General features: G+C 36.6%; 2 protein-coding genes across 6 annotated transcripts in view; one reads left to right on the forward strand and one right to left on the reverse strand.

Moving 5' to 3' along the window:
* The window catches only part of TPP2 (tripeptidyl peptidase 2), a 54,558-nt gene extending 47,348 nt beyond the window's left edge, over positions 1 to 7,210 (forward strand). For all 3 annotated transcript variants that reach the window (XM_017816646.1, XM_017816648.1, XM_017816647.1), the window contains 2 exons: positions 5,218 to 5,337; positions 5,967 to 7,210. In XM_017816646.1, the coding sequence (XP_017672135.1) occupies positions 5,218 to 5,337; positions 5,967 to 6,056 (210 nt within the window). In that variant the 3' untranslated portion in view covers positions 6,057 to 7,210. The remainder of the gene's footprint in view (positions 1 to 5,217; positions 5,338 to 5,966) is intronic.
* Positions 7,200 to 15,300, reverse strand: METTL21C (methyltransferase like 21C). Of its 3 annotated transcripts, none has more exons than XM_017816651.1 (5): positions 15,225 to 15,300; positions 11,164 to 11,315; positions 9,732 to 9,874; positions 8,134 to 8,251; positions 7,200 to 7,616 (listed from the first exon to the last, which is right to left on the reverse strand). In XM_017816651.1, the coding sequence occupies exons 2-5, from the start codon at positions 11,303 to 11,305 to the stop codon at positions 7,222 to 7,224; spliced, it is 798 nt and encodes a 265-aa protein (XP_017672140.1). In that variant the 5' UTR covers positions 11,306 to 11,315; positions 15,225 to 15,300; the 3' UTR covers positions 7,200 to 7,221. The 3 variants fall into 3 exon arrangements, with proteins under 3 accessions (XP_017672140.1, XP_017672138.1, XP_017672139.1); XM_017816649.1 differs by lacking the exon at positions 15,225 to 15,300 and adding an exon at positions 14,990 to 15,160; XM_017816650.1 differs by lacking the exon at positions 15,225 to 15,300 and adding an exon at positions 14,990 to 15,011 and having other exon boundaries at positions 11,164 to 11,312.
* Between the last annotated feature and the right edge of the window lie 2,107 nt (positions 15,301 to 17,407).

Raw genomic sequence — 17,407 nt, forward strand, 5'->3', positions numbered from 1 at the left:
TCTTCTGGTTTTTATTTTTTAAAGCTGATAGAATTTCAGGGGAAAAATGCCTATATAGACATTCTGTTAGGAGTTTATCACTCTTTGTTAATGGCTTTTTTTTTCAAGAAACGTAGTGATTCCAGGTATTGTTGAGCTGAATGCTCTGGGTCGGGAATAAGTAACTGATTTGAGTTCTACAGATTAGGAACTTTAACCTTTCTCTTTGAGTGGCTTAAGTATACATTTGCCTAAGTGCACATTCAGATTTTGCTCTGAAAATTTATGCTGCTGTATTGTTAAATTGGTACTGAAAAGCCAACAAAACTGGTTTACATTTCTGTAGCATTTCGTATGGAAATTACTTCCATCCTGTTTATGTAGTACGTTTGTCTTCTTTTTCCTCTTGGTTTTACTACTCAATTTGAAATCTAAACTGATTGATGGTCAGGAGACCTACAGAGCTACTTGCTCATTCCCCTGCGGTGGAATGAGGGAGAAAACTGGAAGAGTAAAAGTGAGAACTTTCAGGGTGAGATAACGACAGTTCAACAGGTAAAGCAAAAGCCACGCACACAAGCGAAACAAAACAAGGAATTCGTTTGCCACTACCCATGGGCAGGCAGGTGTTCAGACATCTCCAGGAAAGCCAGGCTCCCTCATATGTAACTGTGACTTGGGAAATTAAATGCCATCACTCCAAATCTCCCCTATTCCTCCTTCTTCTCCCAGCTTTATATGCTGAGCATGACACCATACAGTGTGGGATATCCCTGTGGTCAGTTGGGGTCAGCTGTCCTGGTTGTGTTCCCTCTCAACTCTTTGTGCATCCCCAGCCTGCTCACTGGTGAGGTGGGGTGAGAGGCCTTGACTCTGTGCAAGTGCTACTCAGCAATGACTAAAACATCCCTGTGTTGTCAGCCCTGTTTCCAGCACAAATCCAAAACAGGGCCCCATACCAGCTACTATGAAGAAAATTAGCTCAGCCAAAACCAGCACAGAAATGAAAGAGAAGGAAGGGTAGAGTGGAGTAGTCAAGTCAGACAGGAGACAGACTTTGTATGAATGTCCTTCAGTGAGAATCCTCAAGAAGCAACCAGCTTATTCTAAAGCAGTGTGTAGTAAATTAAAATGTGGACCTCTTCTGTATGTGGACATGGCACTTGAAAGATGGAACACCTAGATGAGAAAGCATGGAAATAAGGCTTTTGAATACTGCACTGATCATTCAAGTATATATAGAGAGCTTTAGATAGAAACATTGCTTTAAGTGTTTTTAGTTTTCTACCAATCAAATTACATCCAGATGTCAGTAATTAAAAGGCTAAGTAAATTTTTGAAAACAAAGAGATGAATCCGGAATGTCATCACTTTTCTGTGTGCTTCTGCTCACCCTCTAGTAAACCAAGTACTGTCACTTGTTTCATCTCTCCTCTGCAGCTGTTGCACCTATGTGGCCACAGGGCATTTGTTGGTTTCCTTGAATTGCCTGTTTCTCATGGAAATGTCGTGCTTGTTCCCTGTATTGTAGCAAATGTGTAGGGAAGTAAATTTCCTTTTGATAGTAAGTGCATTTGTTCACACTTTCAGCTCTTCTCTGAAGGTTCATTTTAAATGAAACATGAAAGAAAATATTTATGTCCCCTGTGTACACAAAAGCATTTCAAGTAAACTCTAGTTGAGACAGCTTTATGCAGCATTTGATTGCTTATGCTGACATGTTTATGACAGCACTGTAGGGTCTTCAGTAATGGAATATAAGTTGTGCAGTTTTTCTTTTACCTAGAACATAGCTTTAAATTTTGTAGGCCAAAATCCTCAGTTTTAATTAAAGCTGCTACAGGAGAGTAGTAGGATGTTGTATGTTTGTTAATGGGAATGACCAATCTGTATAATTTAATGCCCCTCAACCTTTATTAGCTGTTGGGGACAAACCTAAAGTCACATTTAAAAACAAGTAAAAGGTGCAGACTTTTCCATCTTGTCCTTTAAACATCTTTAGCCTGCATTATTTTTCCTAGTACTGTCTTCACCATTAGATGCAGCTGTTTCTTCCAGCTGATTGTATTCAGTCACTGCCAAAAACTTGCTGCTGGATACTTGATTCCCTTAACTGCCTTCCCTCTCTTGAAAATATGAGTCAATTTTTTTATATGAATAATACTTTAATCTGTGATAGGCAGTCAATAGAACTTAATTACCATAGTTCATTACCTGAAAAAGCTTGTTTGCTGGGAATTGTAAACATTATAACCTCAGTGTTCTTAATAAGTAGTTGCAGTATGTTATCTACATATTATATTGTTTAATCTAGTATTTTAACGATTTGTACATGTAGATATATTTTAATCAACTGCTTAAATAATGAAGTAATTGATTATACAAATCCGTTTTCATAGGTAACAACATTAGGACACTAGAACAGGTTTTTTAGGTAGTTTAGTGTTGCTGGATTCAAACACTTTTCTAAGAGTGTTTTCAGGTTTTTAAATATTTCAGCCCTACAAATGTTTTAGGAGAAATCGTTTCAGCATTTTACTCTCCTAAACATCTTTATAGCCAATAGCAAGTTAGGCAGCTAATTAGGAGTCATATGTTCAGCCATTTTCATGGGTCTGACTCCTAGCACGTGGAGTATTCCAGGCTGTTAGCTTGGGGAATAAAGTATCTAACAGTGATATCTTTTTTTTTCCTCCCCTCAGTATCCTAGAAGTATGTGTTGCCTTTTCTTACTACCCTTCTTATCGCTCTTTGTACAATCTCTGGGCCGTATCACTTGTGATATAAAAGCTAGCCCTAATTGTATTTGTTGCAATTATGAAATAATATTAATATACTTTGAATTAATTCCTCTTCTTTCATCTAGAAATTTGCTTTTGGATACTACAAATTGGTTTCTTTGCTGGTTTTATACATTCATATAGCAGCTATTTTTTGTTTTATATCTTAATAGCATTCCAGGTTACATTTTGTTTACACACATCAAGGAACCATAATCTTTACTTCTGTGACCTTATAAAGCTTGCAATAATTATAAGGCTTAATTTGACCAACATGTGTACAAGTTGTAAAATATCTTAACACCTTTCTCTGTAAACCAGTTCCGATCTTAAAGCAATTCATGGATTGTTCTTAACTTCTAAAGTGCTAATGAATTTTTAGTAGTTTTACTGAACTTGTATACGGTTGATTGAGGGTTTTTTTCCAAGCACTACAACAGAAATTGTCTTTTATCAAGAGCTCTTGGAGCATTGTTTTCAACCTTTTGGTCCAGCAGAGAACCTTTTTCTCATTTAGAAATACCCAAACTTTTATTTGGCCAGAGCAAGGGTGTTTCGTAAAATGCTTTGTTTTCTTGCCATAAAAACTCTAGGAAGCCCTGTTACGAAAGAAATGCTGTCAAGTGGCTTTCCTCCTGCCTTTATCACTGATGTTCAATAACCATTCAAAACTTAGAGGGTCAGGTAAGAGCTTTCTTAATAGAGCAGTGACATTATTTCTGGTTAGCCTCCGATATGTTATATTTGCTGAGAGCTCCAATGCATTTTTCATTTGATTTTATTTTGTTTGTTTGTTTTTTGTTTTGTGGTTCTGTCATCTTTTACAGAAGGGAATTTTTTTTTTTTAAGTTTAGTTTAGCCAACTAAATGCTAATGGATCCACTGAGAGGTTATTCAGAAATGTTTGCTAATGTGTTTTGCTTTAGGAAAATATCCAGAATAATTGGATTGAGAATGCAGCATGGCAAAGTGTTTTTCCAATAGCAATATTTGGAAAATCGTATCTGTGAATGGTGCTGTATGCTCATTGTTGCATATATGTGTGTGTTTTAAGCTACAACAGATTAAGTGAATACTTCAACACAGCAAAATAAGTACCTGAAGATAGAAGAAGAAGAATGAGGAACTCTGAGTACTTGACATAGTATTTTGGAGCTTCAAAATTGCACCTTTACTTGCTTGATAATTGAGCTTGTTATTTCTTTTTTACCTGTCCTTTAAATATTGATCCTGCAAAGACTTGTGCATGTGATTAACGCTAAATGAAAGTGTTCAGGCTGCTAAAATTAGACAAGTTCCTCAGTCCTTGCAAGATTCAGGTCTCTGGTTCCTTAGTGTTTATATTCTTGAGATATATTTAATTTATTTTTTTTAATGCTGTAACGCAAAGCATATTTCCAAACATCCTGTAAGAGTTTTTGTTAGTTTTTCTTAATGGGATAATTTAAGTGGGAAAATTTAACTTTTATTGTGGAGTCAGAGGGAAGGACAAATATTGTAATGAATGAGGGGAAGTGAATGGCAAACTCTAATACAAGATTTCATAAACACTACCAACAACAGACATACCACCATATTCACCAACTTTACTGCTTCACTTTTCAGTAAAAAGTAAAAAATACCTATTTGCTATGAGTGTTCCAAAGGGAATAAAAGATAAGTGTCTTGATTGCTCTAATTTTTAACTCTGTAGCTGGTGAAATGGTATTGACTATCTTGCAGCACCCTGAATGCCATCAGTGTTTGGTGTTAAGAACCTGATTTATTTCACATTAGCGCTCAAGGAGACACATTTGTTTGCTTATGTGAGTTACTGCATTGATAGGGACTGCCAGCTGGCTCTTTAGTTAGTGTTATCAAGTGAAAGCTTCTTTTATGATCTCTTCTTAAGAAATTACCAATAGTGAGGAGCTCACCTAAAACCTGAGGCTTGTCTTCATGCTTACCTGTCTTCATTGCTTTTTTATAATTATGTGCATTTCTCTGTCTGTGTCTGTATATATATCATTCACTATGTACATTCATACTTTTTTCTGCAGTAAGTTAGTGACTACCTAGGAATCAAAATTCTCAGTTGGGTCTTTGCTTCTGTGGGTTGAAGATATACCTGCCTGGTTCTTGATTTTTTTTAAATTTTTTTTTTTTAATGTACCATACGGTTGCCTCTAGAGAATGAAAATCCAAAGAAACTAGAAATGTGATAAATGAAAAATTAGAATAGTGACATCTGTGTTACATAAGATGTTCTGAAGTCAAATATGTTCGTCAGAAATAGTCTCTAGGAAGTTCATGTTTATAACTACTACTGTGAATCATCTGTTTTACTGCAAAGAAAAAGCTATCTTCTGTAAATGTTTTATTTTGAATCACTTCTTCTGCCTGAACAGAATTTGCTATTACTTGTCAAACCTTGTAAGATATACTTAATTTGTTTTGGTTTTTTTAATTTGCTTTGTAGGTTTTGACTTTTGCCTATAAGCATGCATTGGTAAATAAAATGTACGGGAGAGGTCTCAAGTTTGCCACAAAACTTGCAGAAGAAAAGCCAACAAAGGACAACTTGAAAAACTGCATTCAGGTAAGCAGTATTTGGTCAAGTAATGGACTATGTTCATGCTGAGTAAACTTTTAAGAGCAAGATATAAGTCTTTTGGAAATTTTGATACTTTTTACATTTTAGAAACCACTAAATGGAACATTTTATCTTTATCCAGGCTTTGGTAGCTTGCCCTCCATTTTTGATAGTGATTTCTTCTTTCTTTTTCTAGAATAACTCATTTGTGAGTAACTGTCATTTTAGCAGATTTACTTTCTGGAACTTCCTTTGGGGCATAAAGGAGGTAGACAGCTTAGCCAAAGATATCTGCATATTTAAAATCCTGTTATGTTGCTGTTTAACCACTATTATTTTTTAGTATTATTAATCATAATTACTGTTAGTAGAATATAGGTGGAGAATTAATGGAAATTACGGTAGTTCCTGGGACAAGATTTTTGTGCATGGAGTTAAAAGACTGTCGATCATATGGGGGGGGCAGAAGTTTCCCCCTTTCAGGACTAAGGAATTCAAAGATCACTAGTTCTCCAATCTGTTATCTTTCTATAACTGACATTTTTAGTAAGATGTTGATATCTGTGCAGTGTTTGTTTAGATTTAGATGTTAAAAAGAATGACTCTTTTTTTTAATGTCCGCTTTTTTTCTTCAGCTAATGAAGTTGCTTGGATGGACTCATTGTGCAACTTTCACTGAGAATTGGCTTCCTGTCATGTATCCACCTGATTACTGCGTATTCTAGAAAATCAACAGTTGTAAAATTAAAATGATTTTATATGGGGCAGGATAGGAAAAGATAGGTTTGACTTTTTATTCGAACGCATGTTTTCATTACTGAATGCTGATTATTAAATTGTGTGTATTTATCAGTAAAGGCACCTGGGTACAGTTAATACCTGTTAACCTAACTCCTATAATTAGGGAGTTTCCTTATTGTGCATCCCATTGCTGGCAATGGATGTGCCAGAACTGCCAACACCAAGGATTTGGAATCAGGTTGGAAAGACTTACTGCATGCATGTTAGGTTCTGAACTATTACTTTTAACTGCAAACCTGTAAAAGTTCTGTATTTTTTACGATAAACTGAATTTTAACATGTTTGATCTTAATTTCAGTTGTACGAAGGCCTTAAAGCTACTTCAAGAGTGGCTAAACTCTTACTTATTAGACAAAAATAATGGAACACGTGTATTGTTTGCAAGAGTTTACATTTAATTTTTTTTAAGAAAAATTCAACCTCTCAAAATGTTATGGTATTTGAATTGCTGATGCATAGGTGCTCTTGTAAATCTTCATTTTGGAGTGATTTCAGACAAACTCAAAAATCTGTGTGAAGCTGAGTATCAAGGACAGACTGATACATGTATAAAAGTGCCAGACAGTTACATCTTGATCGGATATTGTAAAGCTATACATATATGTTTATTAATGTTAAAAGTATAAACCACAGCAGAATAAATGTGCAAAGCTGAAGATCAAAAAACCGCTATGTGCACTCTGATACTTTAAAAGATTTTTATAATTAATAAAAATACTGAAGCTAAAAATTGTATTGGTTTCTGGATTAGTACATAAAAAACTTGCTGAAAGAAAACACCTTACAAACAAAAGTTCAGTGCAACCCAGAAGATCAGTGCTTTTTGTTAAAGCCTTGTTACTGACTACTGCTATGAAAATTGTTCCTTCAGTGAAGGGAAATTGGTCTGTTTGAACAGGTCATATGTATCAACCAGAGACAAATTGCCATATCCTTTGCCTTGCTAGTTTTTTCAATACTTGCAATGCAAAACTTAAATACAACTGCGACTTTACAAATGTAAATGCACATAAGGTGCAACATAATCCTGCAAAGCATTCCAAACTGTGAGGTCCTGCCACTAAATCAAGAATAGTGATAGTTTTCTCTTTAATTTTCTCTTACTGTGGCTTTAAGCAACTTGACACTGGATTCTGGAAATTCTGCTAGAATAGTTGTGTTAAATATATTGGAAAGTTTTTCCAAAAATTCGTAGTCTGTAGTAAATCTGAATTTATTGGCCCATAGTAATACTGTTCCTGGCTTACAAAAATAGACCATTGTTGCTAGCAGGGGATCCAGAGCTGCATGATGGTACACAACGTCAGTTGCCAGTATGAAATCATAATGGTAAGTTGATACAGGAAAATCTTCGTTGAGGCCTTCTCCCCATACCAGTTTTCTCACTTCAGGTTTGTGCATATTCATGTTTTGTGTATTTCTTGAAATATTATATGAGAGATTTTCAAGAACTTCAGGCAAATCGGTAGCTGTAACATGAGCTCCTAAAGAAAACATGAATTTGTTTCAATTCACAGAATCATCAAGGTTGGAAGAGACCTTCAAGATCATCTGGTCCAACTGTGAACCCAGCTCTGCCATAATCACCCCTAAACCATTTCCCCAAGTCCCACATCTAGATGCCTCTTGAAAACTTCAGAGATGGTGCCTACACCACCTCCATGGGCAACTTATTCCAATGCCTAAACCACTCTACAGTAAAAAACATAAACATCTAACTTTAAGGCCATTTCCTCTCATCCTTTCACTTGAAACGTGGCAGAATTCATAGATAAGTAGTTAAACATATATAAAACTTTATCTACATAACTTCTCCAGCCTCCCCCTTGCCAGTAACTAGGGTAGTTAACAAAAGAGTTTTTTACAATAATTTTCATTAAAAAAAACCAAACAACCAGTGACGAAGTTTATTTCAGTTGTTGTTTCATTTCCTTAAAGTGACAGTGGCAGGACTAAATCATCTTTCACAGAAAATCTAAAAGAAAATACAAATTTACCAACCTAAGATACAGGCCACAATGGAAAGCAAGCCTGTTCCAGCACCAATTTCCAAAACTTTTTTGTCTTTGAGGTTGAATTGTTCTTGATTTGATTCCAGATATTGAGATAAAGCCAGTGCCTAAAATGGTTAACACATATCCGTAAGAGGGTAACAGCTAAGTTGCACAAAAATTCATTAGATGTTTTTATGCAAAGGTGTTGGTTTTTTTAGTACAATGAAAAACACTGAAGGGTGTAACATAAAAATGTAATATGGAAAGAATTGCGATGTTCTGTTTTTTTATATTAAAAAAATTAAAGCAGTTTATTTTTAATTTACTTTTATGGGATATGGATTTGCTACACATTTCTATGTGAGTCTTCTGACAGCTCAAGATAGGCGGTGGTAAAATGTAAACCATACAGTCAGAACACCAAACGAGATTTAACAATATGTAAAAAGTAACGTTCTGGTTTATGATCATAAATGTTATGCTTTATTATCGCTATTATCAAGTAAATTCAGACTTCAGCAGAGATTTTTGGAAAACCTGTTTTTGTTTCAATTTTTTTTAGCAAAGGAAATATTAAAAATTTATTTACCAACTTGACACTTGTCTTGGTAATCATATAAACTTTAAAAAGGAAACAGCACTGTATGGAAATATTGTTTATCAGGCCTTTGTAAAGATCTTATCAATAGAATATAAAGGGGCTGTTTATAAACAACATAAACTGATGCCAAAGAAACTGTCTTCCCCCTTTTGCTTCTCTTCTTTAGAGTTGTGTTACTGTTTTAATTCTTGTGCTTTTCACAATGCAACACTGTCTACCTACTCTGAGAAAGCTGACAGCTAATAAATCACTAGTCCAATTTGTGCAACCTCTCCATTTTCTTGGATAGTTGTACCATCTGCATTCTGACACCTGATTAATGTGCGAATTGATGATCGGACGTGTCAAAATAAGATACTGTTTCACCCACATATACACTTTCTTTCTATTGTTTTGAAATTGTCTGCCATTTTTTTGTGAGCTTTTTAAATAAATGTGGATCTGAAAATTTTGAAATCCTAATTTTCATGTCTTTATCGTTAACCCTCTCTTCCCTCAAAGGCAGTTTTCTCAGTCCATGTGAAATTCTGTTTTTAAGAGCAGGAGAAGCAGAGATTGAAGAACTGTTTGCAAGTGTGGTTTTCTATACTGCGATGGAGCTGTTCCAGCCTGTTCTTTAAAGGAAGCATGTTTAATTGTTATAACCTCCTTTATTTAATCTCTCACAATTTTCTTTTTCAGCCTCCTTTTTGTGCTGCTGATTGCTTACCTCCTAGGAGTGACTGATTGGAAACATGAAGGAAGCTGAATGCTTCTTCCTGAGTTCCCTTTCTGAATTTTTTTGAACGCCTGCATCCAATTTACAAATGCTTAAATGCCATAGTCCTTTTGGTGTGAACTGGCAAATTACCCTAAGGCAGAGCTTTCTGCTGAAGGTCTTTGTCCTGCGTAGGGAAACCTCCATTGTCGGAAATATCATCTAAGAAAGCTTCCTTAATGTTTGTGTGCTGCTGTCATGGTTTACTCTTGTGTCCTGTCAGCTTTCTGCCGTGTCATGCACTTACCCCCGGCCATACCACGGCTCCAAAGTGTTCTATGGACTCCTGAATGATGATCCGGTGGCCAACATATGTATAGTGCTCTTTATCGAAGTAGTGCGAAACTCTAGGAACCCAGTTCTGCAGTATTTTGAGAGTTACTGGTGAGCCTGTGAGAGAAAAGTTGAAATCGGTGTCTTTATATGCAACTTGGTAAAAAGTGTCTTGCAAAAATAGCGTGTGGGCACATGGACTAGAAAGCTGTCAGGCCATTGGCCTTGAATTTCAGAATCATTAAGGTTGGGAAAGATCTGGAAGATTGTTGAATCTCACCCTTAACCAATCCAGCACCTCTGTGTTCATCACTAAAACATGTTCTCAAGTGCCATATCTTTTAAACACTTCTGGGGATGGTGATTTGATCGCTTCCCTGGGCAGCCTGTTCCAATGCCTGACCACCCTTTCAGTGAAGACTAGCTGCTGTCCAAAAGCAGACACTCTGGCTGACCAGGTAGTGAAAGAAACAATGGTCATTTCCTGCCATTCTGAGTGTTCACATGGGCAATTTACTAAATCAAATATAAAGTTGTTCTAATTACAGCTAGAAGACTTTCAGGACCAAGTTACCTTGTATTTTGTGGTAAGATAGTTCATATTGAGTATGAAGATAGTATGTAGGTGTTTGTGCTGTAGATTTCATTTGTGGGGTCAACAGCTCTAGAACATCAAATGTCTTTTTAAATAAGAAGTGTTTAGAATTTACCTCTTTCATTGAAGAAAACCTAACTCTTTTTAGTGGTTGTTTTTTAAGCATCCTTCCACAGAAGGAGAGTAGTAAGATACTCTTTAAGTATGTGTTGACATACAGCGTGGTTCAGCAAGTCAGTACTATGGCTGTGCTAGCGTGTCTCATCATAGCAAGCAGGCTCATGGATGAGGCTTTTCAGAAGAGCTGTGCTGAACTGTTCCATCTGATCTCACTGAAAACAAGGACACAGATCTGAATGACTGTACTGTTGCTGGAAGCCTGTTAGCAGGATATGCCCAGAATTAACCTTAACTGCAAAGAAAAATTTTGCTCTGGCTAGCATGGATTTTAATTGTTGCCTGCCAGGAATCCTTGGTAGCTGTTGGAGCAGTTTAGCCTGTTGAAATTTGTAATACCACAGCTTCAACAGTGCTAGCCCAATTAATGCATATCTCTGATTGTAATTGACAAATAATTCTTAGATATCCAAGTAAAATTCAGAGACCTTTTTAAATATACATCTGAATTATGGAGATAGTAATTTTTTTGTAGATTTGACCTGATAATATATGCAAACATAAGGAGAAATGGGAAAATTGGATGTCAAAAGGCAAAGTGACATGGTGACATCTACTGTTTGAAGACTGACAAAAATCAAAATATGAATTGCTAGCATGCCATAGCAATTGCAGAATTTAAATGGGATTAAACCTGTGTCAGATTCTGCATGCTTGGAGCTGCAAGTGCAGTTTTCAGAGTCACACTGCTCTTCACAGGTTTCTTCTTCCTCAGATTGGCAGTCCATTGCTCTTTGAATTTTGTTGGGAAATGCTGGCTGCTGTGCAGAGATCATAGCAGAAGAGCTGAAACAGAAGGGGAAAACTAATGTAAAATCTTGCAGGCACTCTCTTTGTATGAGACATGACTGGAAGAAGACATGAGTAGTTTGGGTGGACTTTGGTGGCCTTTTGAGTTTTTTTTTCAGTGATGGTTTGAAGGGACAGGATGACATGTGATATTCCCACTCCACTGAGTGTTATGACCACTTTCTGATAATGCAGTAATGCTGTCAGAATTTTTATTTTATCACATTTATCATATTTATTATTGCGTTTATTTTAACATTTATACAGAATCTTAGCATTATGTCACTGAATTGATGCCACTAATCAGTCTGAAAATTGAGCTACTTTTATCAATTGAAGCAATAACTGAGAAAGATAACTGTCTTTTAACATCTATGACTTTTAATCTGTGCAATTTACTGTTTTCCAAAAAACTTGGGACTTGGCATTCCTGAGATAAAACTGTTTCATTTGCTGCAGCCAGTGCTCTTGATTTTGTCTCTTAGCATCCAGTTGCCTTCTCTTCCCTGCCTTTTCTTGCAGAACAGCTTAATGAATTACTCTGAAATGTAGTGAACTGCAGAGTATGCAGATAGCAGTCAGGAAATCATTGCAGTGAGCAGTTTGAATCCATAGGGCTTTTTGGAGAATTGTGTGTGTTGTGAATGATTATGCATCCTCAGTGTACAGGGCAGCACCCAGCCTAAAAAGGAACTGATTGATACCAACTAACGTCAATAAAAGCAGGAATAGGACTGGATCTAAATTTGCCTGGGGAGTAATATGTCAGTGACACTTCTTGCTTGACTAGGATTTTATTCAGTGAAGCACCAGCATATATCTGTGTGTGTAGATAGATAGAAAAATAGATAAGGTATACACACACAGTAAAGAGCAAAAAAATGGTTCATAACCTGCTCTGGCCAGAGGCTGTACAAGCTCACCCTTCCCACATAACCTGACAGCTGGAGTGAGCTATGTTTTTATCCATGATGAAAACATTTATCCATTCTGCTCATTCTTGAGACTGCATATTTGCTCTCTCCAGCCACAGGCACTGCAGACTAAGCGTTGTATAATTTGGGTTGCATCATACTGCAGGAGGCTGTTGTGGATATCCTGACCAGAAGGGGTAAATGTTTGGCAGTGACCAAAAAGTTCAGCAATGCCTGCAGGTAGTTTTTTAAGGAGCAGAGTACCTGCTGACTTGTGTGAGTGGTTTATTTGCACATGATATTGACACTATTGCAGTTTTACTGATACCTGATATATTCCTTATTACTGCTCTGTTTATTCACAAGGATGGGATTTAGATTCTAATTCCTCTGACTGCATTTGCTCAGTCTTGACAGCAATTTTGTACTGTTTCAGAAAAGAGTGCTTTGATGTAAATTGATTTCTGCAGATTTTGATTTTCTTTTCTTCAGAGGCCCTCCATCTGGCTAGTAACAAGTTCTGGCTGTGCACTTTTTGCGTGTGGTTTCAGATGTGATGACAGTATTTAAGAGGCTGCAGTTAATGCTGCAGTTACGGCATTCCCTGACGAGTGAATTCATCCATGTTCACAGATCACACATGACATTGTGCCTCCTTCCAACGACAGTGGTTTCTCATGTAATCAAAAGTAGACTTCTAGTTTTCAGCAATGCCTCCTTCATACCTTGAGCTAGAATAAAATCTGGTCATGTTATAATGTTTTAGGAAATCTCTGTGAAAAATAAGACTTGGGCAATAGGGAAGGTACATAATGAAACGAGAAGAATCTGTCAGAACTGGTGATGGCTAAAGCCAGAAAACAGTTGGTTAAAGACCCAGTCTTCTTAACATTTCATGCTGAAACATGCAGAGCACTACATTGTCATATTCGGGGAGTTTGGGATGAGGGTTTGGTTTTGTTTTGTTTTGGTGGGGTTTTTTTTGTAAGGGTCTTGTAGCATGAAATTTGTGCTATATAAATGAAAAAGCCAATCCCGAAATTAAACAGCAGGAGGAAACTTTATCTTGTCCAGTACTTTTCCATGTATAAAACCAGAAGGGCTTGTTTAATGAGTAAATTGTAATTTGTCAGTCTGAGTAGAAAGTGATCCCTCTTTTCCTTCCTTAAACGAGTCACTGCAACAGGCCACAATTTCAGTTAGCTGTGGGTAGTGGTGAATTCCAGAAAACAGTTTGAAAACATGCTTAATAAATACAAGTTTGTTGATAAACACTAGGCACTCTGCATTTGTATGTCATCTAACACGCTGGGCTCTGGTTTATCACTGGGGCTTCAAGATGCTGTATTAATATCTTATCATAGGTGTAGCTTTTGCTAAACAGAAAGCAGTTTATATGTATGTGTGTGTGTGTGTGTGTGTGTGTGTATATATACACATTCTATTGCCATAATTATTATGTTATATATTTCATAGGAGTTAAAAGTAAGGCTTGTTTTTTTAGCTGCAAACTACAGGACAGTTTTAGTCATATAAATTCAAGAATTCAAGCATATTAGTGTCTTGGCCTTATTGATGCACAGCTTTATTTTATCATTTTAAGTGGCAAACTACCTGAAGACTACAGGTGAGTATTGAGAAGCTATTTGCAAATAGGTGGTTGCATTTTTACACCCTCTGTATGTTATATGGTCAAGTTGTTGATGCGCTTCAAGAATTATAAAAATATTTCTTACTGTTTTGATATTTTTCTGTTCCATATTTTACTGAAAACTATATATCTCTAAAAGAATTTTGATTTAATAATGTTGCAAGTAAAATCTGTTCCCTTTGAAAGTGTTGGCTTTTTCTGAATGTGAGCAGCCAGTTTTTTTCCAAATTGATCCTGTTGGGAAATAGTCATCTAAATTCTTTCAGAGTTTTAAGACCAGCATTGACTTCAGTAATAGCCTTAAGCTGTTGTGAACAAAACTTACAAAATCACATTTGATTTCTTCAAAACCTAAGGAAGAAAGAATAATTCATAAAATCTTATCTATTTGACAATACCACATAGAATTAACAAGGTAATCAAACATTTAAGGGCAAATTGTAAGATGATGATAAACCTTAAGGTAACACAGTTTATCCCCTATAATAATAAACTTTGTGCCTCTTAAACTGTTGAAATCCATTGCTCAGAAAGAGCTTTTCAAATCTAGCTATGTGGCAAAAAAAAAAAAAAGTAGATTATTGAGTGGTAATGTAAACACAGTTCTGCTGAAATGTGTTTCTCTCACCTCTACACACAGTTGCAGAGTGTACTCTGGTTTAGTCTGAAGTATTTGGGCAAAAGCCAATTTCATTTGCTCACATGGGAAATGTAATTACAGTGTGTTCTTTGCAAGACAGGGCTTAACCATAGACTCTTACCACACAGTAACATCTGTTTCTTAAGGTTCATGCCATTTTCTCATGTTATCATACCTTAAAAAAAACCAGTATAAATGCTAGGAAATAAAGAAAATGCCAATGCTAGGAATATCAATATAAGAAACTTATATGATATTTCAATCCACAAGGTAAATGGACCCAAATACTGAAAACCAGCAGTGACAGTCAATCCTCACAAAACAGAAAGGGTTAGGAAAGCTGGATTCTGTTGGCAAACAGAGCTGACCTGAAATACAAGAATTCAGGCAAAGGTAATTCTGTTGTTAGTTAGCAGAGAACACAAAGGCATGCCAGATGAGGTTAGCTGAGCAACTGTGTGGGTACCTGATGTGACAGGGCACGGGAAGTTTCCTGTGGGTGGATGCATGCTCCAGAGGTTTTTTATACAGGCGTGCACCTGAAAAGAATAACTCTCCTCTCTGGCCAGTCGGATTGCAGGCTATTTAGAGTAACATTACCAGGCAGCGCTCAAAGAACTTAATATGTTACACTAAACTCTTCCATATTTGCAGTACAAAATGAAAACTCTTTTAGACTTTGAAGTCCCAAGCATACTAACCTTCAGAAATAAGGTTCAGTTTCCTCCAACCTCTTGTTCTGTTTTTGCAGATGGAGTGTGCCCTGTGTTTGCCTTAGGTCAGCAGAACTGAACCAAGCAAGCAACTTACTGTGGGCAAACTAGAGCATAAATAACGCGTGTGGCCACTTGGCAGCAGCCCGAGTGCAGAGAAAAGTTTGTGAAGCTCCTACTGCCAGGAAAAGGTCAAGTCTTACTTGCTGAGTGTCTGACTGGGGAAGCTCTGGGTACCCTCCCCTGTCCTGAGTCACAGAGGGTATAGGGAACTGACATTCCTAAGGAAATAACAACTTTCCCACTGTCTTTAGTGCAGGTCATAATCATAGGAGATATTATATCCACTGAAAGAGAGAGTGCAAACCTGAAAATACCAATTTCATCAGAAAATCTTGCAGTTGCTTTTTTTTAAAACAGGTGGATGTTGGAGATAAATCAAATGTGTGTTCCTTTCATGGTTCAAGAATTTGAGAGGCTTATATGCATTTATTCCTTTGCTGCCCTTCTGCCCTCCTTTCTCCTTCTTGGAAAAGTTTCTGTGGAAAGAAATTTAACTAGAAGACAGAAAAATTTAAAAGCAACTTTGAAAGTCATAAAGCATGTTCCTACTGTCATATTTATTGTATTTGGCACCAGGGGCGAATGTAGCTCAGACTGGTGCTGCTGTCAAAGTTGTGTCCTAAGCTTTGGCAATGGGATTGATGCTGGACATAAACAGTTTATTTTTTAAATTAAATCAGAGGAACTGGCTTACTCTGTGTTATATCTCTTTTAAAAAGGATGCCAACTGTATGGACAGTGTTACAGCTTATGACTGATGCAGGCATGGCTTAATTTCTTGTTTATAACTGATAAAGGGATTGACACTAATGCTCTGAAATGTAGTGTTAGTTGACAAAGATTTACTATGTAATTTCTATAAATACTTAGTGTTCTACACTCTATCTTCAAGCACTTCTTTAACATTGAAAATGTGTGTTGTCTGGAGGGGTAGCCCCATGGAATTAAAATTTCTCCTGACTTCCATGAATAGTAAGGCTGAGGAGGGTACAGCTCCTCAGTTCTATGTGCAAAAGAGTGATTTTCAATTATTAACTCAACATCAAATTCCATAAAGCTCTGGATTATTCAATTGGCTTTTCTGTTTCTCAAAGCACTCATGGGAATTTTGCCATTGGTGGAAGACAAAATGCAACAGGCTGAAAAATGCAATGAAGTAAAGCAAAATTCAAATATTTTTAGAATGTATTTATTTTTAGTATGAATTGTGTAGCTTGGGTAGGTTTGGGGGCGGTTAAGCCCGCTTATATGAAACCTAATTGGTAGTGTAGGTAGTGTACAGACAGAGTAAAACGATACTCATATTATTAGGTTATAGATTGCAGTGATTTAAATTTAAAACAAATTTAAAAGTTTCTCTGCTATTAAAGGTAACATGTTCAATGTAAAATGATGTAAAATTGTTAAAAATTCAGTTAGAAAAATTGCGAGAGAGAGGTAGGAAAATGTTATGGTCATTTAACCCATCAGGAGCAAGAAACCTGCCAGATTTGGCAGGGTTAAACCAGAAAAGTTAAAAGATGTACTTGTCAATGAATTTAATAGCAGCAGAGCACCAGTATCAGATGGTAGTTACCCAGAGCTCTGCAGTAAAGTTACCAGCTCTGAACCAGAGCATGGTGCCTGCATCTGAAAGTAGGCTTGATATCAAAGCACAGGGAATTATACAAATGTGAGGTGTACATCTAAGGGGGTTTTGGATGGATCTAGGGAACAGTGGAGCGAGTGAGTCTGACATCTGTGTCAGGGAAACTGAGAAGAACGGCAGTGTTGGTGTTAGCTGATAAGTAATAGGCATAGGATGGGAAAGGAAGAAGGTTTTGTATGTTCTTTGACGGTATCTACAAACATGTAGTTCAGGGTCCTCCAGTTTACAGCATATGTGAATTTCCACAACCTTTTCAAAGGTCACTAACTTAAGATCTTTACAGGAATTGAGCTTTGCTGGGATAAGGAGTCATTTTGCTTTTTTTTTTAATAATTTGTTAACGGCAAGAAGGCAATAAATGGTCAGGTTTACAATGACCCAGGAGCAGCTGTGCTCCTGAGTGTGTTCCTAAGAGTTAATGGGAAATGTAGAAAATAATGTGATGACAATAATGTAGAAT

This window comes from Lepidothrix coronata, unplaced genomic scaffold (assembly GCF_001604755.1).
Source record: "Lepidothrix coronata isolate B3197 unplaced genomic scaffold, Lepidothrix_coronata-1.0 Scaffold57, whole genome shotgun sequence".
NCBI lineage: Eukaryota > Metazoa > Chordata > Aves > Passeriformes > Pipridae > Lepidothrix > Lepidothrix coronata.